This window comes from Denticeps clupeoides, chromosome 7, assembly GCF_900700375.1.
Source record: "Denticeps clupeoides chromosome 7, fDenClu1.1, whole genome shotgun sequence".
Classification (NCBI taxonomy): Eukaryota; Metazoa; Chordata; class Actinopteri; order Clupeiformes; family Denticipitidae; genus Denticeps; species Denticeps clupeoides.
The window spans coordinates 18,624,150-18,650,911 of NC_041713.1; the positions used below are offsets into that span (position 1 = coordinate 18,624,150).

The 26,762-nt window shown below is 42.1% G+C and overlaps 1 protein-coding gene across 1 annotated transcript in view; it reads left to right on the plus strand.

Annotated features, from left to right (window-relative positions):
* The window catches only part of shisa9b (shisa family member 9b), a 35,062-nt gene extending 11,389 nt beyond the window's left edge, over nt 1–23,673 (plus strand). The window contains exons 3-4 of the mRNA XM_028987754.1: nt 17,250–17,396; nt 22,877–23,673. Of these exons, the coding sequence (XP_028843587.1) occupies nt 17,250–17,396; nt 22,877–23,274 (545 nt within the window). The 3' untranslated portion in view covers nt 23,275–23,673. The remainder of the gene's footprint in view (nt 1–17,249; nt 17,397–22,876) is intronic.
* Nucleotides 23,674–26,762: the final 3,089 nt, after the last annotated feature.

The window sequence follows — 26,762 nt, forward strand, 5'->3', positions numbered from 1 at the left end:
TTAAAATTCATAAATAGGGCCCAGACGCTGCCAGAGCGTTCATGCTTTCAGAAATGACATTTTTGTTTATGCTTTTTTTATGCAGCTCTGCTGTTCTTCTTGTAAACATTTAGCCCAGAAAGGAAGCAGGGACCAACATTTTGGATCTATTTTACCAACCTTTCCACTCTTAACACCATGTAGTATCTGCTGAAAACAGAAAACATACATCTTGTCCAGACTGACCCAGAATAACAGCCATTATGTTTCATGGTTGGGAGTGTGAAGTGCGCGCTGGTGTGTCGGTGGCTCTATGACCTGTCTGGTCTTTTGAAGAGATGCTTAGCCCGGTGTGGCCCTGCTGATGCCGTGTCTGGTGGTTCGTGTCTGGTGTTGTCATTCCGAGATAGCTCTGGGCACCGTGTGGGGGCAGAGCGAACTTTTAACATTCCCGGCACCGGTCCAGAGGGAGCGCTCAACCTAACATGTCATCCGTTAGCAGAGCATAGCCTGTGTCCCGCCCCCCAGTGTCACGCTCAGAGGGTTCCCCCCCACCGCCAGCTGACAGATGCGTGAGATACTGTAACATATGCACCGTTGCCGAGACTTTCATCCGGAGTGACGTTCAGTACAGCAAGGGCATGAATTTTTCAGCAGGTGCCGAGCGTTCGCGGGAATCGGGAAGCCTTGTCTCTTTACCGAGCAGCAGAAGGCGGGTGTCGCCACCCGCGTCGCCGCGCCCCCGAGGCGCCGGCCGCTCTGCCCCGTTAGAGCACTTAGGACAGCGTGGCCTCCTTTTCTCGGGGTGGTCAAGCAGAGAGAGCAGAACTCCATTTCCTCTTACAGGGATTCTCGCCGGGACCAGGCGGAAAAAGCCCCGGTTCAAGCTCACCTACCCACCCGCTTGCAGGCATGTGCACTGGAATGAGTCTTTGACTTCTTTAATGTTACAGTGTTTGGCAAACATTTCGATTTTGCTCTCCTTAAATCCTTCAACAAGTCGATGTGTTCTGCTGGGAAATAGCTTTAATTGCTTTTGTTAAAATCCCCGACTTTGCAGTAATCTCTGGGAGGTAGTGGCCCGACAAACGAATGAAAGCAAATAATACCGTGCTCATCGCTGCATTGTTGGCTCACTGTGATAGAGCCCAAAACCTCGGAAGAAAAAGTCATCTCGCTGGAACATGGCCACGTGGAAATCCTCTGGCGCCATCAGGATGTCTCCACGGATTCCGTGATATAAATCGCGGCGAGGTTGTCTCCACAGGAGGCCTGGCATATTACTCCGCATATTTATGTCAAGAGATGCAATGGCAGTAGTGCTGGATTACATTCTGCTGCTCACCCTCGGCACTCAAGGGAGAACAGGTTCATGTCTGTAAACTATGTGGGCATAATTTGATGTGCTCCATGACGTGCCGTGACGGCCTTTGACTGTTGGTCTGAGGCTGAGCTTTCCATCCCGCAATGACGAGAGTACACATCAACACCTCAAGGACCCTCTGACACTGACTGCATTTACAGCGGGTGAAATAAGTATTGAACACGACACCAAGTAGATATATTTTTAAAAGTGCTATTGACATGCTGTTCCTCAGATGTTGGCAACAACCAATACAGTCCACACAGGCAATGAAATCAAACCACGGCTCTCTAGGAATTAAGTTATGTGCAATAAAATGGAATGAAACATTGAACAAATGAAGAAAGGAAGGTGCAAAAAGGCATGGAAAGGCACCAGGTGAAATCCATCAGTTATTAGAAGTCAATCCGGACACGTGTTCAGTCTGAAAACCCCCCAAAACCCCCCAGCTCTCTTTAGATGCTATAATACAAAAAGTCAAAAGACACTGCATGTCACCCCAAAATACACCACCACCAATACTGAAGTTGTGTGTGGCTGGAAAGACATTCTTGATAAAAAAAAAACATCATCCATCTGCGAGGATGATGTTTAAACAAGGGTTGCCATTTTAGCATGCTACTGTCTTCTCATCTGAAAGACCCAAGGCCATTGCCGTTGGCATAGTCCGACATAGATTTTGGCATAGTCCGTCAAAAATAAACGAATTTTTTCCATCTAAGTATTCTCTTCTTCCAATTTTTTTTTCATCTGCAGTGTCTACTTCCAGCATGAGAAGTTAAGTTATATTCTTTGATTAAATTTGATACATTTCCTGCATTGTGGAGGATTTTGAATGAAGCCATTGGAACCATGTTTTTTCTTCCCTTGATGAACCCAATGCAGAATCAACTTATTGACATTCCATTTGATTTATGACCAGTTCCTATGCAAAAATCTATTTTTCTGCCAAATTGTGCAAGATATTGTATTTTCATCCATCAAACCCCATCTAATTACAGGACATGGGATCACAGGTTTGTTGGGGTGTTGATTCCATTTATGGTTGATTTGAAGCTCAAATTTGAATTGATTTGAGGCTGGTGAAAATGTGTAGGTGGGTGCATGTGGGCCGCCTTTAATTTATTTCCTTTGTCCATTTGAAGTGTTTTGAGGTGATATTAATGCAAATGGAACTGCACCGATGCTAATTACAAATCAAGATGTGATTCTTTTCTCAAAGGCCGCACATTTCTGATTTTTACAAGCACAAGGACGTAAAACCCCACCAGATTCCATCACATTTTTTGCAGAATTTGCAGCAGTGACTCACCTTGAGTATCAATGAATAACCTTTATCAGGAGACAAATCAGTGTAGAGCATTCCTTTAAGCAAATCGCTCTTAAACAAATCACCGCAAAGCAACATGGAGAGGGTGTGCTCAGTGTTTACTCCAACAACACACGCAATTAACCTTTTACTTATGCGTGATTTGTGCACGCTGCTCGTGTGCTGATTGGCTGTTGCTAGGTATTGTGCGTAAGGAAAGCCAGCCTTGTTCCAGAATGCGTGACAAAACGCGGTCACCTTCGTTGACACATTTGGCTGTACAGAGAGACCCACTCTTCCAAATTGCACCATGGAAAGCAGCTGCTGTGCAAGATGAGGGCACTTAGTCACCCGTGCAGTCATGAATCGCATCGATCTTAACAAGCTTAAATGTACTGTATCCTTATTACTCTGAACCTTATCACACAACATTTACATTTCTGGGCAGCAAATGCATTATTACTCATCATAAATAAGTAATAAATAACACAGCTCCCTCCATTTAAAGCATTTCTCTGCAAATTTGAGAAATGTTGAGCAGCGAAGAGAGCAGAGAAGAGCAGCGAAATTTAGGCAAAAACATGCATGAAAATGGCATGTTGTGAGCAGGCAGAACATTAATGAAATGTTAATTTCATGCAAGCTTTTTGTTAACAGAGCCAAGCCTGACTGGATTAATAATAGGACTATGAGAGGTGCATGTGGGTTGTGCTTCATGGATAATGTATGAACCCAGAGAAGGTCTACTGTAAGTTGGGAGTTGGGACTAAAATCCCTTTGTCTTTTGTGCAGTGCAACACAAGTGTATACAAATTGCAAAACAAGAACAGGAGTTATGGCATACCTGGGCGACAAGTCAGATTAACTTTAATGCTGATCTAAAAAAAAACCTCTTTTCACATATAATTTGCCTGGTGGTCTCACTATATAACAATTCACACATCTAAAAATGACTCAAAATGTGTGCTCTCTGCAAGCAAAACTGAAAGACAATCTGCGTTGCTGCCTGTCCTTTGACAAAACCAACTTGCCTCACTCCCAGACAGTGGGATGCAAATGAGGCATAGTAAAAATGCATACCCTGGTGATGTCTATGATTTCAATTGAACTGTGTCTTTCTTGTCTGGCCGCCCTCTTAGGCTCCTGTCTGGCATGAATACCGCACATAAACGGACCAGGGTTTGCAAGTTTGGTCCAGCAAAACAGACCAAGTGTGAGAACAGCTTTAAGATTAATCAGAAGAATGTTTAACAGTGTTTATGCAGAAGAAGACCTTGATGTAGGTGGCATCAAACTTTTGCCTAAAGCAACCAATAGCCCATATCAATGAACCAAATCTAATATATACATATATATAATACCAAATTATGTACAATTGCATGCAAATGATAAATCACAAAAATTCTCATTACTATAGTACAAATTTGCATTATTCTCTAATTAGAAATGTGGCATGGTAATGTTGGATAGACACACAAAAAGTTCAGCTCTCTTCAGTTTTTTCTGTTTTAATGGCTTGGTAGTAGAGGGTTTGCTCGTTTTAGGCACATTTGTTAAATGTTCTTGGATGTGGCAGCCTGTACAACAGGAACATTACTTGGGACCTGGATTTTATACATTACCACGTGAATTTCATCCCATCAATATTTATTACATTTGAGACTGGCAAAGGTTATTAAATATTTATAAATGACCAGAGGTGCAATAATACCATAGTGGTAATTTAATTTATTTAACTGACCAAATTGAGAAGAATTTAAGGCTAAATGATGATGAATGTTGTCTTGGACAGGCATAATATATTGGACAGTAATGAGACAAAATGATGAAAATCAGGGCTTTTGAGATCTTGATGAATCTCATTAGACCAGTAGAGCTCTGCAACCTGAGCATCTGTAGTTTATACCAACATCAAACCAAACCTATAGTGATTTATTAATGAGTTCCTGTCAACTTGGTCTTGTTTTCCGGACCACAACGCATTGTTCTTCAAAGCTGAGCTGACCGTGTGAAAATGGTGCCCTTTCAGCATTTTGCAGCCATGATGGTACCTGATGTACGGGCCTTCCCCACCAGGGAGAAGCAGTAGCCATGGGGGTAGAATATGTCCAGGTAGAGCCGTGAACATTTGCATCTGAATTCTGGTGGTTACAGTTAATTGACAGGAGGAAAAAACAGAGGAGAAACTTTGTCTCAAAAACTACTAGTCAAAAATAGCAACACTACCTTGTTAATTTGCATCATCTGTAAAATCTACTCATTTATTTGTAAGATTTATTTCATTAATTGGGTGTGGCATTTTAGCAATAAGCTACATCAATCCAATTTTGAGAACTTGCCACAAAGTGTGTAGAAATCATCCAATACGGGGTGATGTGACTCAAATTTACTACACGTGTTCTAGTGTTCATATCATTTATGTGTTCTTAACCTGCGACCATAAAATAAATGCCTGATTATTGAACATGGCTTTCGGAATAACCATGAACATATCCAATTTCAGATATTCAGATTTTTAGCTTGGATAAGTGGTGGTACCGTAATGTGCTTTTTTCCCCTTCATCCTAGACTCCTCGTTTGATTCAAAAATTGATATGCAGCTATGAACACACACACACACACACACACACACACACACAAAAATGACCTGTAGAATTTCGATCAGGCAAATTATTCCCTTGCTGCAGACCAATTAAATTGTTGGACGTGACCCATTTGCACTAACGAGATCCTTACATTTGATTCCAAATCAAACTACACAACTCATCTGAGCTGTGGTCCACTGGTCCTTAGACAACAATTAAGATATTGTTCTAAGCAGGCCTAATGGAACCATTTGGTGTTAAATAGGATGGATGCATCTATCCAGGCCACAGTGCTTGTATATTTGTATCTCATGCATGTTAATGTGTTTGTGTTTAATGAGAATATTATAAGCTTTATTTACTATTTAACAAAGAGAGGATGAGAATCTCTGCCCTATTTAGAACCTCTTGGAAGTGCATACGTATTAGTGAAAGTCAACACAAAGTTGAGGGGCTGCTTTACAAAAATGACATTTATCTTTTCCTACTCACAAAAAATGCATAGTCTGGATTTTTACTAAATAATTTAGCTACTATGGAAAGTGATCTCTCTCTCTTTTTTCATGCCACTGGGTGAAAAAGCGGAGGTGCAAATGCTCAACCTCATGACAACTTATCTCTTTTAATAAATTAAATGAAAAAAGGGCATGATGGCCACAAACAGAAGACAAAAGGTTGGCAGCTGTGAGTGACCAGGACTCATAATCAGGGCAACAGGTGCCATCTGGGTAAGCCCAGTGGCACCTTGGCATCACAGAGCCCCCACTTTCTGGGTCAGGAAGAGAGGCGGAACCAGGAGGAGAGGCGGACTTGGACCCTCAGGTGTCTTCCCTCGTCACGTCAGGAGGAGAGGCGGACCCAAACACTCAGGTGACTTACCTCGCTGCATCAAGAGGAGAGGCGGACCCAGAAGGGGGGGGAAACCATACCATTAGGACACTCAGGTGTCCATCGTCACCGAGTCAGGAGGAAAGGAGGACCCGGACACTCAGGTGTCCTTCCTCACCGCATCAGGAGGAGAGGCGCACCCGGACACTCAGGTGACTTACCTTGCTGCATCAAGAGGCGAGGCGGACCCAGGAGGAGAGGTGGACCTGGACCATTAGGACACCACGTCAGGAGGACAGGTGAACCCAGACACTTAGGTGTTTTTCCTTGTCGTGTCTGGAGGAGAGGTGGACCCAGAAACTCAGGTGTCTTCCCTCACTGCATCAAGAGGAGAGGTGGACCCAGGAGGAGAGGTGGACCCGGACCCTTAGTACACTCAGGTGTCCATCCTCACCACGTCAGGAGGAAAGGAGGACCCGGACACTCAGGTGTTTTTTCTCGTTGCGTCCGGACGAGAGACGAACCCGGACACTCAGGTGTCCTTCCTCACCGCGTCAGGAGGAGAGGTGGACCCGGACACTCTGGTGTCTTTCCTTGCCGTGTCAGGAGGAGAGGCAAACCTGGACCCTCAGGCACACTTTCAAGGCCCGGCAGTGGCCCTTGGTCTTAGTTGCTCGCCAGTTGGAGAGCATGGATGGTGGCACGGGTGGCACTTTGCATGCCCACTGGGAAGCACTCGGGCAGAGGGGACTTCCTAATGATGCCAAGCACAGCAAGGTGGACTTGCTCAGCACGTTTTGTGGCAAATTCAATTCTGGCCGGCAAGCTGCATACCTCCACCAGGTTTCCTCTTCGTTGCAGTCTTCCCACTTTTTGCAGATGTCCTCCCGCTCTCCATTGGCTTCATCCAACAGGTGCTTAGGAGGATTCACAGAGCCCCTGTGAGGGCACAGTGAGGAGTGTTGTCTCTGCGACAACCTCCCAGCAGTCAGCCTCCTTTTTTGCGGTCATCTGGCTCCAGCTTTTCCTCCCTGTACTTTGACCATGCATGATACCACTCCCATGGGTCCTCAACACCGCAGGCTACAGACAGACCTGATCCCATGACTCCTCCAATGTCGGCTGTGTCTCTTGAAAATGGGTCCTGCGTTCTGTCATGCCACTGTGTGAAAAAGGAGGAGGCAGGAACTTATCCGTTTTAATAATTAAAATAAAAAATAAAAAATAGCATGCTGTCCACAAACAGTCAGAAACCTGTCACAGTCAACACGAACATTGACAATGCAGGACAACTTGTGTGTCTTGCAGGCACACTGATAAAGGGTGATCAGGAGCCAGTAATCAGGGCAACAGGTGCCAGTTGGCCAAGTCAAGTGGCACCTGGGCATCACACTCTTGATATTTATTTAGTGTTGACATATATTCACAAATACAACCAATAGAAATACAACTAGTTCTAAAATGTTTACAATAAATATCTGGAGGGTGTGTTGTGCTCATTTTAAATGTTGAAAAGTAGAAAATGGCAAAACTGAAATGCTGTATATCTTTATCTGAACATATAGCTTATATCTTCAAACATAAAAAATTATTTTTGGAAAAGTTATTATAAATAACATACTATTCATACTATTAATACTTGCTTTTATAACAATGTTATTTGCCATTTATTAGATCAGGTGAAACATATTCTGCTGCATTATGATGAACAGAGATCTAAAGCAGACTTCTGGAAGCAGAACATTGAGCAATTAGAGAGTGCACAGTGTTGAAGGCTGTATTTATATAAGGCAAAAGAATGGAAACACGAGCCTCCCTTCCTGCCCTTTGAGATAATCACAGCCATCAAAAATGGAAGGCCAGTATCAGCAGACATCAATATTTTTTTTATTAAAACCCCTTTCGGGGGCTTTTGGTGGTATGCAGACTCCAGGAAAAAGGGGAGTGCAGTTCATAGGCTTGTCAAATCTGATCAGAAAAGCACTGAGGAAAAACCTGAGAGTGAGAGTGCCCTTCTCATGGTGCCACTCCACCCGGGCATCCAGCTCCAAAAATATTCTCTTGCATTTTTCATGAGCTGGGTTGAGGTATCAGTGTCTGTATTGTTGACTTTTTTGGACCCATGCTCATTTTCTTGCAGCAGCCTTTCAGCCTTTGACCTAACAGCTGACCTCGTGACTGACTACGGTCCTGGGTCATTCTATCAAACCAAAAAATAAAAAATAATAATTTTTTTTATTATTTAGTTTAGCAAGTCAGATTGGAGAACAGATGCTGTTGCAGCCCTTTAACTTGTCCTTGCTTAGACAGGAAAAGGAGACAATCTGGAAAATAATTCAGGCAGCAGTAGTCCTAAACAAAACTAGTTTATTATCAAGATATTGTTGGTTTTGGTCATCTGATGATGGCAAACCGGACAACAAATAAAGTCTTAGACCACTTTCATCTAGCGGTGCTCTCTTTAGTTTATAAATAGAGTATATTTTGATGTCTATTGAGACACTAGAGACACTATTGATGCCTTGGAAGTTTTTATAACCTACTTCACCTCCATTCTCCTTGTTGTTGATGGTGGCTGCTGCTGACTGTTTTGCTGATTTTCTGAATTGCAATCAGTTTAATGAGCAATCATTTACATGCACGAAGACTCATTCACAAATGCACTTTTCAATTTTGATAAATTACTGAATGTATTATTGCAAAATTGATTTTTTTTATATAAAGATGAAACTATAATTTAAACATTATTCGGCACATCATCTTGAGGCCTGCCAGATGTGACACAACATATACATTCTTGTGCACACAGAAACGGAGGACCTGTCTGAGATCAAACCTGTTAACCTTTACATAAGTGTGGAATGATTCTGCAGCAGGGATGCATGTTGCAATAGGGCAGAATTTCTAGCATCCAAGAATCTAAGACTGCTGTATTTATTTTGGCTGGGGAACATGGGGTGCTGAAGAAGGATCTGCTGATATTAGGGGATTCCTCCCTGTTATTAAAACCATTAAAAGGGCCATTAAACTGACTGTAAACAGATGAAAATGGCCTAAAGCTCCTTCACACGTGAGGGAATGGTCCCGGGGTAAAGTAAAATGAACCGCATTCAAACATCGCTGGCCACCCAGGCACAGCGGCCCTGGCGTCTCTCATTGGGCTATGTCTGTTCACCGCCCACTGCAGATCATTTCGCAGACCTGTCCAAAGTAATTAGCACAGCACCGGTTTTGCTTTAACCAGTGGGAAATTAGGTCTTAATTAGCCTAATTTTCAATATCATCTGTTTTTTTTTTTTTATCAGGATGCAGTACCAAAGGAGAGTTGGACTCTCCACAACTAACAGTAGATAAAAGTTGGACTGAGCCAAAGTTTCTTTTTGAAGTGCTCCCCGAGGGTCTTTTATTTCATGTCTTTTTCTCCCCATGTCCTCCTTACCCTGACCTCAATGTGTGCCTATGCCGTCCTCCCTCTGTCCTGGTCTGCTATTCAGTTTCACAAACCTGAGTTATTCGTTTCTCCAACACTGGGATAAACCTGCATTTAAAAAAAACCTGCATTCATCTCCATTTCTCAAGGTAAATTCACTGCAGGTCCACGCTCAGGCTTTTTTCTTCTTTTAAACCCCCCATGTCTGTTGGAAGGACTCTGAAATCATCATTTATTCATGAAGTCATTCATGTCTGGATCTCCTATCCACCCCCCTCTACCCTTACTCGGTCTGTGCAGAAAACGCTGCTCCCCTGCCACTTGCTGCTGTTCGTCTTTAGGCAGAACACCTGGGGACTGGTGCCACGTTTTCTGTGCTCTACATCCCACCGGCATCGTACTTTTCCTGCCATTCTCCATCCTGCCACAGTTATTTGTGACAAGTGTTGGTGATAAATGACTCCGTCTCCATCCATTTTAGGAGTGTAACAACTCAGTTGAAACGAAGACTTAGTAGCATAAACGATTATTTAATTAATTAACACAGCAGTATCTAAGGGATACTGAAGAATTTGTTGCACACACAAGTACAGCGTTAACAATATAGCGTAACTCACTTATTGTATGTTAATCATGTTTTTAATGATGATCTGAAATCTTGTTTTTAGATTTTTTATATGTAATTGTTTCCATAGCTTTCATGCATGCTACTGGCGTGATACAAAGCCACACCTATCAATACGAGAAATGTGCAAAAAGTTTTTTTTTTTTTTACTTGAAGCTGAAACTAGTTTAGGACTTTGATTTTAAACTAGTGAATGAGACCCATATTTATTATGCTGTGCTGTGCTCAGGAGCAGTTTGGAAATGGTGCCCATAATAACAAATTATTTGCCAAATGACAATAATCCCACTTGAGACCAATTTTTGTGGTCTTGGTCTTGGTCATGGTCTCGATGCTAGTTGGTCTCGGTCTTGTCTTGCGCTCTCGATCGAATGAGGGAAAAAAGAGAAAATAGCGCATCCTCACAGAACAGTATAATTATTTTTTATGAGCCTAACTTCAAACGCATCCGGTCAGATGCATCTTTATTAAAAACGTTACATTGCAACATTTTCTCGATAGACACTGCCAGCAAAATGTCCATATATTCCAACAAAGTTGGTTTTTGACATGGGCCATGGCTCAGTGTGGCATCATGGGCATCAGCAAAAGAATTTATTTTTAGTGGGGTTTTTTTTGCGCACGCGCAGTTTTCTATTTACCATTTGTGACTGTCTTTATGTTCCAACCACTTTGACGGAGACAGCTGGGACAATGTCTGCATTCACCAGGCATTTGAAGGGAAAGCACCATGAAAAATAAAATGACTAGCTCTGCTAGAGGACCTATGAGGAAAACTTCTAAATCTGACAAAGAATGTTGTGTATGCATGCATAGTGCAGTCATTTGTTCAGGGGGAGATATTTACATTTTTTCAAGCAGCTAGCTCACTACTACAGAGCTCATTAAGTACCATGAACTGGAAGGTCTGCACAACTTAGTGAAAGTGATTGTGCAACACTGCAGCACAGCACACAGTGTCACAACGAAATGTGTCCTCTGCTTTCAACCAGCCATGACAGGGAGCAGTGTGAGTGTGGGGACAGGGCTTTGCTCAGTGGCACCTTGGGATATAACAATTATCTGTACCATAGTCTGTGGGCACAAGTTTTTCAATATTTCTAAAGCTGACCCCTTAGAATCCATCTTGCCTTATATGATTCTAACTTCTTCTATTGATTTAAGGCAATTTTCTCTGTACTTTGTTTTGATCTATAACCATGCTTTTTCTTTAGACCTTGTAATAGTTCCTGGGTGAAGTCAATAACACACAACCTCAGTTTGTGAATTCCTTCCATCGGCTGAGCCTGATATCTTTCATTATGTGCAGAAAATGATTCTGGCTGATTAGAATCTCGGGTGCAAAGGCAGCAATAATTTCATTGAATGGCATTCCAAAATGAATGTCCTCATGATGGAGAGTCCTCATGAGGTATGTTTTTTTTAGAGATCTAAATGAATTTAGAGTAAAGTATTTCACAGTTCATGGTACTTTAGTGGCCCCATACACTACCCTTTATTAAGTCTGCAGAGTACAGTATTAGGGGACCTATTGAAAAAGCAAAAAAAAATGCATACTAGGAGACCTTAAATAATCTGGGTGTGGAGCTGGGTATAAGCACAACTCCACTCCAATTGTATCATACTGTGTATGATAATAGATGGGGCAGTGGTTGGCCTAGCAGGTTAAGGAAACGGATCCGTAATCGGAAGGTTGACGGTTCGAATCCCAAATTGCCATGGTGCCGCTGATCAAGGTACCGTCCCCACACACTGCCCCCCGGGCGCCTGTCATGGCTGCCCACTACTCACTAAGGGTGACGGTCAAAAGCAGGGGACACTTTTTGTTGTGTCACCGTGTGCATAATATGCAAAGTCTATGATTGAAGCAGATTTTTTTTATCAGAATGGAAATTGTGTGTGTATGATACATTTTCTCAAAATACGTCATTTTAAGATGCTTGATATTTCAACATTTAGGATCTAGCAACACTGAAAACATACCATTTTATAAAATACACTAAAATGACTATTACAGCCATAGAATTCAAGTTTCTGTGGTGTAGTGGTTATCACATTCACATTGTCTTTTTTATCTAACAGGTTAAAGTTTAGATTTTTAAATGTAATAAAGGAACGACTGCCTTTTGAAAAAGTAGTGGAGTAAATAATTTTTGACACTGAAATGTACCGGAGTAAAAGTAAAGAGTACACCACTGATAACTGGTCACATAATCCACTGGCCTCTCCCCCAGTCCACTTAAGGCCTTCTGATGCCATGGGATGCCAAATAATTGGGACCCGGCTTTGTGGGGCCGGTTGCCTACCTTATGTCCATTTCCTGCACCATGCAAGTCAGCCTGCTCTTCCACATCTTTCTCCACTCGTTACCGGAGCCGTGGGCTTGAATCCCCGGTGGATTTTGAGAGCTGCGACCCGGAGGAATGATCCTGAGTACCCGTGCATGACATTTATGACCTGGCGCTCATCCAGGCTTTTTCAAACATTGCCGGACCGTCTGGAGCTAGCCCTAGGGAAGGGGGTACTGTCATGGTCCCATCTTCAGAAGACAACAATAATAAATACTCAGCCTGGACGCTGATCCTCTCTCATTCATAGTTAGATCCTGCCTCTCTGCTACTGGTGACTTTACTGACAGATTATGGTTTGACCCCGTTTGCCCCTATTTTCTACCTTTTGGATTTCCCCTGGACTGACACGGATTCACGGTTTGACCCCTGCCTTCTGGACTACTCTCGTTGTCCCATTTTTGTCACCAAGGCGTCTTGAACATGGATGAAGCGATCATCGCAGCCCCTCCCACTACACAGTTTCACAGGCATGCACCTCCACACCCTCCCTTCTCAGCTCAGCCTGCTTCCCCCCGGCAGTACAGGTCAGTACAGAATACCTGCATGAGCAGGTGCAGGTGGAACAGGAAAACTGCATAAAAGGTCTGAGAACTTCATTCTGAAGGTCTTCATTCGCCATTTTGTTCAGTGTGATGAACCTGAGAACCTTTTTTTTTTTCTTTTTGGAGATAAGACGTCCACAAGGCATAACTTATACTGGCATATTCATTAACTGGCAGCCTGGAGAAACAGAGCGAAATTCAATCAAAACCATTGCTTTGGGAAAACAAAAAGTCTGGGTGGCATTTTACCCATGACTGCCATCTCTTCTGTGAAAAAGTGCCAACCACGCCTGCCTTGCCTGTGCTGGTCACAAATGACACACATTTTGCTCTGTTTGGTGTTGGACGTATAAGCCTGTTATCGTGTTTGTCCCCTGGAACATATTCCCCTCACAATTTCACAGAACTGGACAGATAAATAACTGCTTTAAAAGCAGAGTCTTCTAGCAACTGCAGTTCTAACAAACTGGAGGACAATGTACAGAGATGAGCCGTATGCAGATGTGAGACTTTCCTTAAGCAAGGGTTTCAGAATAGGACCAAAGCTAAGCAGTTCACATCCTACTGGGCTTTACTGTGTGCACCGTGTGCTGTGCTGCTGTGCATGCTGTTCACTTTATATATTTTACTGAAGGATTGCGGCATGTGGCGTTGCTAATGCAGTCAGGGCATTTAAAAATGACAGCACTGTTTCAGGAGTCGGGCATCACCTGTATTATCACACCTGGGTTTCAGAAGCAAAGAATATGTAGCCATAATTGTCTCGGCCCCTAGTGGAAATGTGACTTACCCTCTATGCCCGCACAAAGGATGTGAAGAATGGGGGCGGTGACAGTTAATTTGTTTGAAAAAGTCTCGCCCATTGTTGTGCATGCAGGGTGCATGGAAGAATGTGTATGTCACATGCACAGAAGAACAATAACTCACTGTCACAGAAGTCAGTGTTGGCTTCACATGCAAGATTAAGTTAACAAATTTGTTAGCAGAAGATCGTGGACACTGGGGTAATTAGGGATTAGCAATCTGGGCAGCCACCCAGAAAGGAATCTTGTTGAGGGCAGCACAGGCACACAGGGGATAAAACAAACCCTGAACATTTCTTACATTTCTGTGATCAACTGTAGCTCAAATTGCTACCAAATAAACCAAATGTTTTAGAGCATATAGCTTCTCCAACATTTAACTTGTGTTAACTGTAACGGCGTTACCGTGGCGTAGCTGTACTTGAACGTGGCGGGCTGTAGAGGCGGCAGACATCGTGGGTCATTGAGGAGCAAAGAGGGACATTGGAGCACGAGGCAGTAGAGTAGTCGGGCAACGTCCATGGCGAACAAAGAGCGGACGAGTGTAATCTGAAGAGAACTGCCGTGGAGCAAGATCAGTCAAAAGGATTTTAGGAAGGCGAGCAACACAGTTAATAAATGACAACGAATGGGCAGCATCCAAGATCGGGTGGTAGTAGCCTAGTGGGTAACACACTTGCCTATGAACCAGAAGACCCAGGTTCAAATCCCACTTACTACCATTGTGTCCCTGAGCAAGACACTTAACCCTACGTTGCTCCAGAGGGGGACTGTCCCTGTAACTACTTGTAAGTCGCTCTGGATAATGGCATCTGATAAATGCTGTAAATGTGAAATGTAAATGTAAGATGGCCGTCGATCTTTTATGTGGGATACATTATGTGACCCCGGCCGTGTCTACTTCCAGGATAGTGTCCCCTCGAACGTCCACGGGCCCCTGTAAGACGTGACATGTAAGAAAAACAGAGATGTCACCTTTACCCTAAAAACAAACATTTCTATCCTAATGGATCATGCCTTCCAGCATGATGCCTTAATTGAAGAGTCACATACAGTGACATACAGTACATCATATGAAATGACCTTCAGTACCCGAGTCAAAAACAAGCTTGTGGTGTACAACTCAACACCAGTGGAGTTGGGTTGCATGTGCTACCAGTAACCAAGCTATGCTGGCTGCTGAATACAGCCTCATTTTTACAGCCTTTTCAGAACGTATGGGGCAGCTGGGACTTTGGCTACTGACAAATGCAAACACAACAGCATCTCTTCATCTCCCTGGAGTGCCTTGTACTAAGATGTACAGAAAATGCAGCGACGGGCAGTATTCGCCGTAACAGTATTCACAGTTTTATTTTGGTTTGGTCTGCAGTGGGGACTGTTTGGAGGTTTGTAGGCAGAGACGTGTTTTTTGGTGATTCAGGGGGAAAAAAAAACTACATTGGTGGGATTGTTTTCATGTCAGACATACAGTATAAAACAGGACTCTGAATTGAGTGTTGGAATTGAGTATTTGGATTAAATGTAAAAAGTATGTGCATGTCATTATCTTTAGTTGATTGCATGGCAATGCAAGGCTGCACTGAATGATACCAGCATGGCATAACTGAACAATGATATGGCAGGTGCTACATTGATTACCGACTGCTTGTTTATTTAATTTCAGCTTTGTTTCAACCCATTAAAATCAATTTGTGAAATTAATTTCAGATTTATTGACTGGTGTGCCTTTATTTTCAAAGCCATTATTTGATTTGCGAAGTAAAAAAAAAACCATTACCTGCTGCAGGCCAGAAAAGGCATTAGGAAGAGGAAGAGAGCAACAGCAACAAAAAGTCACAGAAAGGCAGGTATAATGGACTAAGTGAAGTAGGACAAGGGGAGAATGAGGTCACGAAGACCTTAACAAAAAACCAGAGAGAGAAGAAATGTCAAGAGTAGGTTCATTTTGAGTCTGAAAAAAAGACACACAAGGAGCAAAATGAAATCTCTGTGCAGAGGAAGTAATCAAAATCATGAATCTCCGTGATTGCTCAGACCTATTGATTATCCAGATCAAATGATGCCATTTCTGCTCCTTCTTGAAAGCTTAAATCTCTATTTCAAAGCTCCGCTGTGTAATTGATTTTGATTATGCGTGATGACTGACATGGCAGCCTCTGTGATGTAGGAGCTAATGCCGAACTCTCATCAGAAGGCGTTGTCTGAAGTTTATTTCCGGATTTAGCTTGGGTTTGTGTTCCCTCTGCATTCTCTCACAAATATTTATGTGTCCACTGACACCAATATAAAGGCTTTAATTTTGCATCTTAATTCTTACATGTGTGCTTTAAAAGCAAAAGGGAGCTCAATCTGCTAAGATGCACTGATGATCCACGTGGTAACAACACTTTGTGCAGTGTAACCCCCAGGAACAGGGTTCAGGCAGTGGTCTTAGTGACATGGAGCCTGAATGTTCCCTTACTGCTGTACTCATGATGGTACACGAACCTTGCAAAGCTGAATTTTTCCAGCTCCCTCTGGTTAAGCCCAGCACTTGGAAATTATGGCCAGAACATCTGGCTGGCGTCTCCTGCCAGCAGGCAGTGGGCCAGTCAATTTTACATGGTGATGTGCACCCCACAATTGACCAGATGTCTGTTGTTGGACCTGCGCTAGTGTTCCTGATGTTTTCCAAATGTGTCTCTTGCGACGGGAATGCTCTGAAGACTCTGTAGAATCGCAACAATTAATCCTTGCATAAAATGTTTATGCATTACTTATTTATTTGTAGAAAATATAAAAATATACGGGTATGAGTGTTTCAGCTAAATTATGCATTGATTGCTTTTGGCTTTAACATGTGCCAACAGGAGCAGATCAAAATCATTAGATTAGATGAGGAGTAGCACCACGTTGGGAGAACAAAGATCTCAGCAAGCTGTGGTTAATGATTAGCATCCTGGGAGACAAAATAGGCTGATCCTCACCAAAGAAAGAAAGAAAAAAAAGGTATTCAGCTCAGCAGTGTTGTTAAGCCATGACTGATATAGAGGCATAGTGACTCACAGCCAAAGAACGGAATAATTTGGAAGGAAAGGTTGAGGATAAAGTGTCTGTGCACCTTCTGTTGGTGCTTAAATACTCTTATCTTTAGACAAGATAGGAGAGTCTATACACGCCATGTGTTTATTTTTTACTAAAGAGTATCTGAATAGCTTCGAATAAAAGGGGATCAATTCTTGAATAGACTGGTGGAGACGTAAAGACACTCACCTATAAACCAGGCAACCACAAAGTGCCAGTTTTAAACTCCACTTCCTACCATTGTGTCTATGAGCTTAACCCTTAACACTTAACCCTTAGCTCCAGGACCTGTAAGTCTGAAAAGGCTGCAGTAAATGAAATAAAGAAAAACCCTCTAACATCGGCCTCTTCTCTCCTCTGAATAACAGAAGGAACTCAGATGAACAACGTGGGCCCCGGGTCATCCCTGGTGCCAGCCATGTCCCCGTATCCTGCACTCGGACAGGTCAGCCATGGCTACGATCAGCCACAACCTGGCAAGGAGCTCAACAAGTATGCCTCGCTCAAGGCCGTGGGTAAGAATACCAGAATGTGCATGCAGATTCCTGTAGAGATCCAGGGTTCCTTGACTCATCCAGACCATTCACACCTTTAGTGGGGCAGTAAGGAAAGGGACTCATAATCAAAGGTTTGCGGGGGCAATTGAGGTTCACCTTGACCAAGTTACCATCCCCACACACTGCTCCCCGGGTGCCTGTCATGGCTGCTCACCAAGGGTGATGGTTAAATGTAGAGGACACATTTCATTGTGTCACCGTGTGCTGTGCCTGCTGTGTATCACAATGACAAAAACAATCACTTTCACTTTTCAGAGTGTCAACTTGACTCTCTGAAAAGTGAAAGTGATTTTTTCTTTTTTTTATGGAACTTTAATATGTAGGGAAGTGGCATTAATCGCATGTTTTGTTTCATTAGTTACATCATATGTTTTTTGTAACTTGGTGTATAATAATTTCTGTCACCCAGAACACTTTTTTTAAACACTTTTAACAATTTTAATAAACATAATTTAACTTCTGCTAACATAATTTCATAAACAGAGATTCAAATGGTTAGGAACAGTGTGACTGACAGCTGTCAAACACACTACTTCCTCATTCTGCATAATTTAAACCTTTAATATTTATCACAACCACAACACTCCTCAGAAAGTTTCCCTTCTCATCTCCTCTCCCATTATTATTTGTTTCAGCGCGTACCACGCTCTTGTGATGTGTGTTGTAGCTTCGGCTGGTTTACGATCACAGATTAAAAAGGTGGATACTCACCTACTCTTTTGCGCCTTACTGCAGTTGGGTTTAAACATTTACTCAGCTCTGTGACACCGGCGTGATTTTCAAAGTTTCTTCCTTGTTTTGTCTCTTTATTTATATAAGGCCTTTGAACTTACACTAGCAAACATGGCCTACACTTAGCACGTAATGCTGTGCTTAGGGCCAGCTTGAAAATAGTGCCCTAAATGGAAATTTGAGTGGCATTGTACATCAGCCAGAAAGCTTTCCAGGACAGCCTGAATGAAGCCTTCACCAAGCGAGAGGCAACGAATCATATCATCAACACTTTATTAATGATAGTACCTTTCTGAAGTGAGTAATCACAGCTGTACAGATCCCACTAAAATTACTCAATTAAAAGTATGGTAATTAAGAGATCTTTGAGATGTGTTTCTTTGAGATTTGCGAAGAAAAACACACACACACAGACTTGCATGAGGTAGAACTTTTCATCTGGGTGTAATTACCATTTACCATTTACCCTTTACTCCCTGGACTTTCTTATTTATTTGAAGCATGCAAATAGATGTTTGCTTAGAGAAAGAGGACATTCACTTCAAAGAATTTGCCTCTCGTCGGAGTGTTTACGCCGAGTAAACAATGGATTCAAAATGAGCTCTTTCCAGATGAACAATGGGCTCTTTTGCATGGAGACAAAAAGAAAAAAAAAAAAAGTATTTTTCCTTTGGCTGCTACCATTAGGGGTCGTCAGAGCGAATCAACTGGTCTCCTTGTCAGCACATATGACATGGCAAAAGTTTTATGCCCTTGAGCAACCCTCCACCTTTAGCCAGGCTTTGCACTTCTACCAAGAAATACATTGACACAATACTCATGTGAATGGGGGACAGCGGGTCATCACAGTTGTTGCACTTCTCACGTTCATCTTACAATGACATCTTAAATTGACAATAAAAATTATACATTTTCTTTTATTTTTATGTCATAAAAATTTATTGTTTGAATGGATTTACTTGAAACAACTTTGTTGATGTGAGAAGACTAAGAACATACAAATGTCCCTTTCAGACCTGTGTTCTTGTAAATAATAATAAAAGTGAAGTGATTGTCACTTGTGGACTAGTTGACAGTTCATTTTGTTTCTGAGAAGTGATTTGAAGTGATCTGCTGCAGAGTGAGAAATGGGGGACGCATTAACTTGCCTATTTGCCGATATGGTTACCACTGACTCAGTTAATAAAGTAGGAAAACACAGAGAACAAGGGAAATTCACCACTTCAGCAACAGCTGACCTCTGTATTCCACTAAAGTGTGAAATCAGCTTTCTGGCAAAAATGCTACATTTCAGACAATTACAGGGCCTGTATCAGAAGCCACTGGAACAACGTGACCTCCACAACACACAAAGTTTAAGTTATTTATTTAAATGTTATAATTGCCTCTACTCAAAATTCCCAAGGAGACCAGAGTCGGGGGCTGAGAGACGATAGGCCACAATCCTGGCAATCAATTCCTTTCTTTCCTGTCCCCTAATGCTACCGTAAGGTCACCGTATTGAATTTCTTCCAGAAATTGACAAACTGAAGAGGCTCACTAATAAAGAAATGTATGGGGTGAGGCATATTCAGCCCAGAATTTTTTTTTTTGTGAACTCTTCATCTTAAAAAAACATGGTGCTAATTATTTTAATGCCCATTCCCAAAAGCTGTAATTATGGGCTGGAAATGACAATGTCGGGAAAGGCCAGAATTATTCCAGTGAACATCAAGGCCCGTTCTGATGATATGTGAAAGTTGAAATTAGGTTCATTTTAGTGAGATTGAATTTTTTTTTTAATTTAACATAAAACCAAGTGGGTGCTGATTATACCAAAAAAAAAGACCATGTGGTCTTCATCACTGATCTTGTTCTTCTCAAAAATGCAAAAATCTCTGATGGTTGTCAGAAAAAGTTTTTTACTAGAGCTACTTGGAGAAAAGATTAATCAGAGAATTTCCCTGATTAATTATCTGATTGATCACGAGCAAGCTAGTTTCCGAGGGAGTAAAAGCATCGGCCATCATTTACAAAACACACTTTTGGTGGAATCAGGCATCAAACCATGAGCCGGTGTCACATGACTTTGGTCGCGTGGCGGTACTAATGCGGAACCAGGTTCCTTTATAATCAGTGTCCTGACACCCGTTCGGTGCTCAGTCGTTGTTCCATGGACTACGACTCCTCTCATCTCGTAAGCTCGATCCCTCTTACCTGCCTTCTCTGTTCCTGACTCCATGTTCCCAGTCTGTTGTGTTTATTGCGTGAGCGTCAACATCCGTTGGTGTTGCAGCGAAAGCCTAGACATGCTCGTAGATCAAACGGTGGAGACTCACCCACCTCTTTGCGTCGTCTCACAATCTGTTGACACGTCTCCTCTGACATTCGCTCTCTCATCTCGTCACCTCGCCGCAGCATGACAGCCAGACTGTCGAAATTCCAAGGTCCGAAAGTCTGTGACTATAGATAAATCAGAGACTGCCGACAGGTTTTGACATTTTTTTTCTTGGTTCACTGAATAAATCCAGAACGAATTCCAGACTGGGAATGAAAGCGGCACCTGAGGAGTTGAAAGGTTTTATCTGTATCTGTTGGGGAATGTATTTATCACGCGATCCGTGTTGGCCTGGCCGGACGTCTCTCCTGCTCATGTCGTGTCCGTACTCGAGGGGGCTTCCTGACAGATGAAAAAGGTCACCTGAAGGGGCTTTAATTAAGAAGTCTAAAATGTCATGGCAACATGATATCGAGTGTGATTCGTCCCAATTAGCTGCAAATCACTTTTCCGCTGCATTTTTGGGTGAATTAGAATTTCAACTACCTGTAAAGAAAAAAAAAATTGCACGACAGCTGGAGGGTCTATTTACTTTTTAGCCATAAAGTTAATAGTATGTTGACACTTGGCAGTTACTGGAGAAAATAATTTACATTTAAATGTGAATTTAAATTTGGAAATTAGTTTGATCCAAATCCCATTAAGTGGCACAAAATGAATTATTCAGTACATATTTATACCTAAAACCTGTTAAGTGCCTTTTACACATTAATTTAATGTACCGATTTGTTATTATCGGTCCTCAATTTCAATTTAAGTCAGGAAGCTTTTTATCTACTTTTTCCAAGAGGGCGTGTTTTTACAAATAAAGAGGGACAGAAAAAAAAAATCAATATTAAGATGATCCAGGTTAATAGTTTAAGTGAACCCAGCATAGTAAATTTGACAGTGAAATTGTACTGGAAAATGCACACATCCTGATCTGAAGCAGAGATTAGCCAAGATGTGAAAAAGAAAAAATGATTATCCCAGATATTAAAATAGTGTGAAGAAACAGATGTGCGATGACTGATTTCCTGGATTAACGCCACCAAGTCTCATCAGATGCAGGCTTTTTTGGTTGGTTTTTGGCCCTAATTACTCAAACCACTGTGAAATTAGGTACATTTCACGTTTAATACTGTTGTAACCTCATTAAAAATTATTTGAACCATAATATTGTGATTTTATTTAATAACAACTTTATTGAATTCTAACCCAAGTCTGCAAAGATGTGTAATTTGCAGTGAAGACTATGTGTAGTAGCCTATTTACATCCTTGTATACAGTACAGGCCAAAAGTTTGGAAACACCTTCTCATTCAATGTGTTTTATTTATTTTCATGACCATTTACGTTGGTAGATTCTCACTGAAGGCATCAAAACTATGAATGAACACATGTGGAGTTATGTACTTAACAAAAAGTGGAGACCTGGCCTCCACAGTCACCGGACCTGAACCCAGTCGAGATGGTTTTGGGGTGAAGGCAAAGGGGCCAACAAGTGCTAAACACCTCTGGGAACTCCTTCAAGACGGTTGGAAAAGCATTTCAGGACCTCTTGAAGCTCATCGAGAGAATGCCAAGAGTGAGCAAAGCAGTAATCAGAGCAAAGGGTGGCCATTTTAAAGAAACTAGAATATAAAACATGCTTTCACTTATTTCACATTTTTTTGTTAAGTACATAACTCCACATGTGTTCATTCATAGTTTTGACGCCTTCAGTGAGAATCTACCAAAGTAAATGGTCATGAGAATAAAGAGAACACATTTGATGAGAAGGCGTGTCCAAACTTTCGGTCTTTACTGTACATCAGCCATGTCACAGAAATGAGAAGGACAAACCTAGTGCTCTGCTTGGGACAAATGGAACTGGAAATGAGAAAAGGGAATGTCGACTCACACAAGGACCACTTCACACACACACACACACACACACACACACACACACACACACACACACACACACACACACACACACACACACACACACACACACACCAAATTCATTAATACCCACATTCATAAGACCCCAGAGGCCCAGTGACAATGGAGGGGCAGTGGTGGCATAGTGGTTAAGGAAGCAGCCCTGTAATCAGACGGTTGCTGGTTCGAATCCCGATCCGCCAAGGTGCCACTTAGCAAAACCGTCCCCACACACTGCTCCCCGGGACATAATAGGCATTTTATGTCCATCCTTGTTTAATTCTGTGTAATTCTCTTTGAAATTACATTTTGGCATGTATGATAAGTACACATTGGCTTGATTTCATTGGTAGATATGAACACTTAAATAATGAGTGAAACGTGACTCAAGGCGTGACGAAGACTACATGTATTTAGAAACAAAGTGAAAGTCAATTAAATATGTAACCATTTAATTTTTATTTTTTTATTTTTTGTTTCTCCAGCCGAAAAAGCAAATGAGAACTTTTACACCAACCGGAGGCACATGGTTGAACTAGCAGCTAAAGGCAGCCTCCCACTGCATCCTGTCCACAGGATGGACCCGGAGCCCAGCAACCCATACAGCCCCGAGTTGCCATCCCAGAAGCAGAACGGACACAAGTCCAAAAGCACCAAGGTGCACAGCTCCCATCACCTGGCCTATGGATCCAACACCATCGCCAACCCAGGCATGATGCGGGGCTGGGACGGCACAGAGACAATGGGCCGCCGGCACACGTACGGGCCCAAGAAACATGCACCAGTGGAGCCCATGACCGAGCTTCACTCGGCCCACAGCCAGCACTACCTGCCACCGCAGCCCTACTTTGTCACCAACAGCAAGACGGAGGTGACGGTGTGAAAGGATCACCCAGAAAGGACTCACCAGACAAAGGGTGACTGAATGGGATGAATCTGGGACCAGTGACCTCATGGCCTACACCACGACCTGGGTGCAAGTCAGCGGCGTTTGATTCCTGTGTGTGTAGATTCTTGTTTGTGACTGAGCGTGGGATGGATGTGCCGTAGACTGTGTGTTCGACAGGAGGGGAACCACAAGATCCACCATGGTGACTGATGGCCTGACAATATTCATGCAATTTATACATTTGATTTCAGATACTTAAACACAAACGGCCTTCCAGGGACTGGAGTACTTGCAAAAATCTGAAAATGGAACTGCACAGTCACAAAAGGTAAAAAAAAAAAGAAGAAGAAGAAAAACCTGCATGTCTTCGACTTCTATGCTGTCTTCAGGATGGAAGCTTTCCTCGTAATAAAACTGTACATAAGGAAGAATATCCATGTCAGAGGCCAGTGCAAACACCCATCCAATGTGCAGACTGTTGATGCCCCATTGGGACGCCTCTGCTGTGGTCTTTGGGAGCATGAGACAGGAGCCCCATGCCAAAACCCATTGTGTAGCGACATTGCATACTCTACTCTGATAAACTGTTAGGGCTGTGCCTTTTTCATTTTTTTCTTCTACTAAGGTCAGTTACTGTTCATACCTAAGAGCTCCAACACTTCGGTTATGTCCTTTTATGTGTTTGTAATTTAAGATAAGTGAACTGTTCTCTGCATGGGAGTATGACTACCGCTGTCAGGTGTCAGTCTTGAAAATGCCATGCGAAAGAAGAAAAACCATCCCATCATGCAGAACCCCAGTCGGCTTCTGGTGTTTAATCATTCCCACGCACTCACACAAACATTTAAATCGCCCCGCAGTCTTTCTGTCGGTCTGAAAATGTGCCAATTTGCGTCACCCCAAGTCTCAAGATGGAAGCCTAGTGCCTATGTATTAATGGCCGAGAACAATAGCTCTGAGTGAACAATACACATGGCTCCACGCAAACACACACGTCCCTCATGCACTGATGATGAATACTATGGGACAGTTTTCAAACTGGCACAAAGCGCAGTGCCGTGTACTAAACATGGGGCTTGCGACATTCTCAGTCTGGATAAACTAAACCTGTGCCTGTCAGAACATCACGTGCACAAACTGTGTGCTTCTCTCATGTCTTATCTATTTATTCATGTAGCTCCTGACGGCGCCTTTGATTTTACGCTTCCGAACAAGCCCCATGCTTATTGTGTAGCACTGCGTTTGAATTTCCAGTTTTGAAATACTATCCTATGATGCTAGACGGAGAAGGGAGGCAAGAAAACAACATAACACTCACACAACCTACTCTAGTAGCCACTGTCAAGATGTCTCGATCAATTCCACATGGCTGTTTTAGTTTAAAAACGGCAATAACAACTGCAGAAAGCAGTGCTTCAGCTAATATCAGTCACTCACTCAACCAATCCACATATAATAAAGTCAAGTGTGTCACATTCACAGCGTCCTGTCAAATTATGAATAACAACATCCACCTGATTTTCCTCCTAATTGCGTGCATAATTCTCAACGTATCTGACCGTCATGTACAGTTTACATCTATTTGCAGGATGAAGTCATAATGTCAACCATTGAAAGGCACTTACAGAAGTGTTTAGTATTAGAACCTTTCCGTTTGAATATTTGCAACATATCGCTTTATAATTACTTTCAGAGAAAAAAAATCAGTGGTATGTGTGCCATGGATATTTACTGAAGCCCCCATACATTTTTTACCAGAGGTCGGTACATGCAAGGTAAGCAGGAAGGACCTGCCGAATGCATTATGAAAACCGTCCATTTTCAAGTTCAGTGTGTAAAACCCATGAGCCGTCACCATCTGGCAGGCAGGAGCAAAGGTACAATGCTAACTCACAGCTTTATCTGCTCCTATTATCCCAAAGGCCACTGTTGTTTTCTTCTCCCATTTGACAGTAAACAAATTGTGTCTCATTTTGATCATGATCTTTAGGGTTTATCGTGATAGCACTGCAGCACTGGCCCTCACTTGGAGAGTTGATGTAACAGTGGCCAGCATTAGTACGTTTAGTTAATGCTCTATTTCTGAGCAATCTGAGCAGAATGAATATTGTCATTGCTCAGGTGCCCAAATTGGGTCTACCAGTGATGATTGACATTGTGTCATTGACAATAAGTACAATAAGAAAGTAGTTTTTATGTTTGTTGTGGCATTAATAGTTTTACACTTTGTCCCATTGTGTTGAAAGAATCAAATATGTTCGTTAAGTAATTGAGAAAAACACACTGTGTCTCAAATTGCATTTATCTATGGGCACTACACATTTGCTAGCGCAGTGTGAATTTCAACAGGGTAATGTTGATTCTCAAATTGTACACTGCAATGTGTGCATTTGCACTTGACGATCACAACATTGAGCTGCCACTCTCTATCTGACCATTTTATTTGCTCACTAGACCCTTGGTTCTCACACTGTGATACGTGTGCTTGTGGTACTTGGACTCTCTCTAAAGGTACACCAGTCCCTGAGATTATTGTTATTATTCACAGCTGCTGTGTTTAAATGTGTAGTTATTATTCTTAATATCCTTAAAAGTGGTACAGTTTATATCATCACTGTGTTGCTAACTGCAGTATTGACAGTACTGATGGACAATAACATTCATATTAGGAATAAAACTACCTTTAGTGTAAACTAGTTAAACAGGCTATACTATATTATAATGCCATTGATATTGGTCATACTTGGAAGATGAATCTGTGTTGGTACCTCTTTGGAAAATTTGAAGAAGCAATGCACTAGACCTGCTACTACAATATGGTAACGTAGCACAATCAACCATGTTGCCGTTATTGTCTACATAGCAAGTGTACGTACAGAAGTACACAATTTGAGACACAGTTGGCTAAGAAATGGCAGGCATTAACGCTTTCCCCCCATTATTCTATAAAAAAACCTGAACCATGGTCTATGCTCATCTGGTTCTGTGTGAGAGCTGGGGTACATGTCACAGATAGACAGCTGTTTGCATGGACAGCAATATTCTGAATTTTTTACCGAGAGACAGACACTATTTCCATAAAAGTGTTTACACAAGTTGCTTGTAGAGTATCCCAATCATATTCTTGTTTACATGCTCGAGAGAGAATAGTCTGAGTGATGTATAATGGATTGTACACAGTAGATTCCTTAGACACCTACGTAAGATTCTCCCTCCAGTATTTTTGAATATGTGCTATTTTATATTTTAATATATACAAAATAGCATTAAATAAATATATTTAATGCTATGCACACCAATAGAGAGGGTTGCTTTAAAGTAATTTATTGATGCCAAAATCAATGGTAGGAACATGTCCACATAGATCAAAACGTCCCATATATCATTTATGAAGCCGTATTCCATGATGGACAAAGTCCTGAGTTCTGAGGAAGTTATCATGCATGAACCTGTGCCTCTGAAAGTGACTTCTAATGAATGCT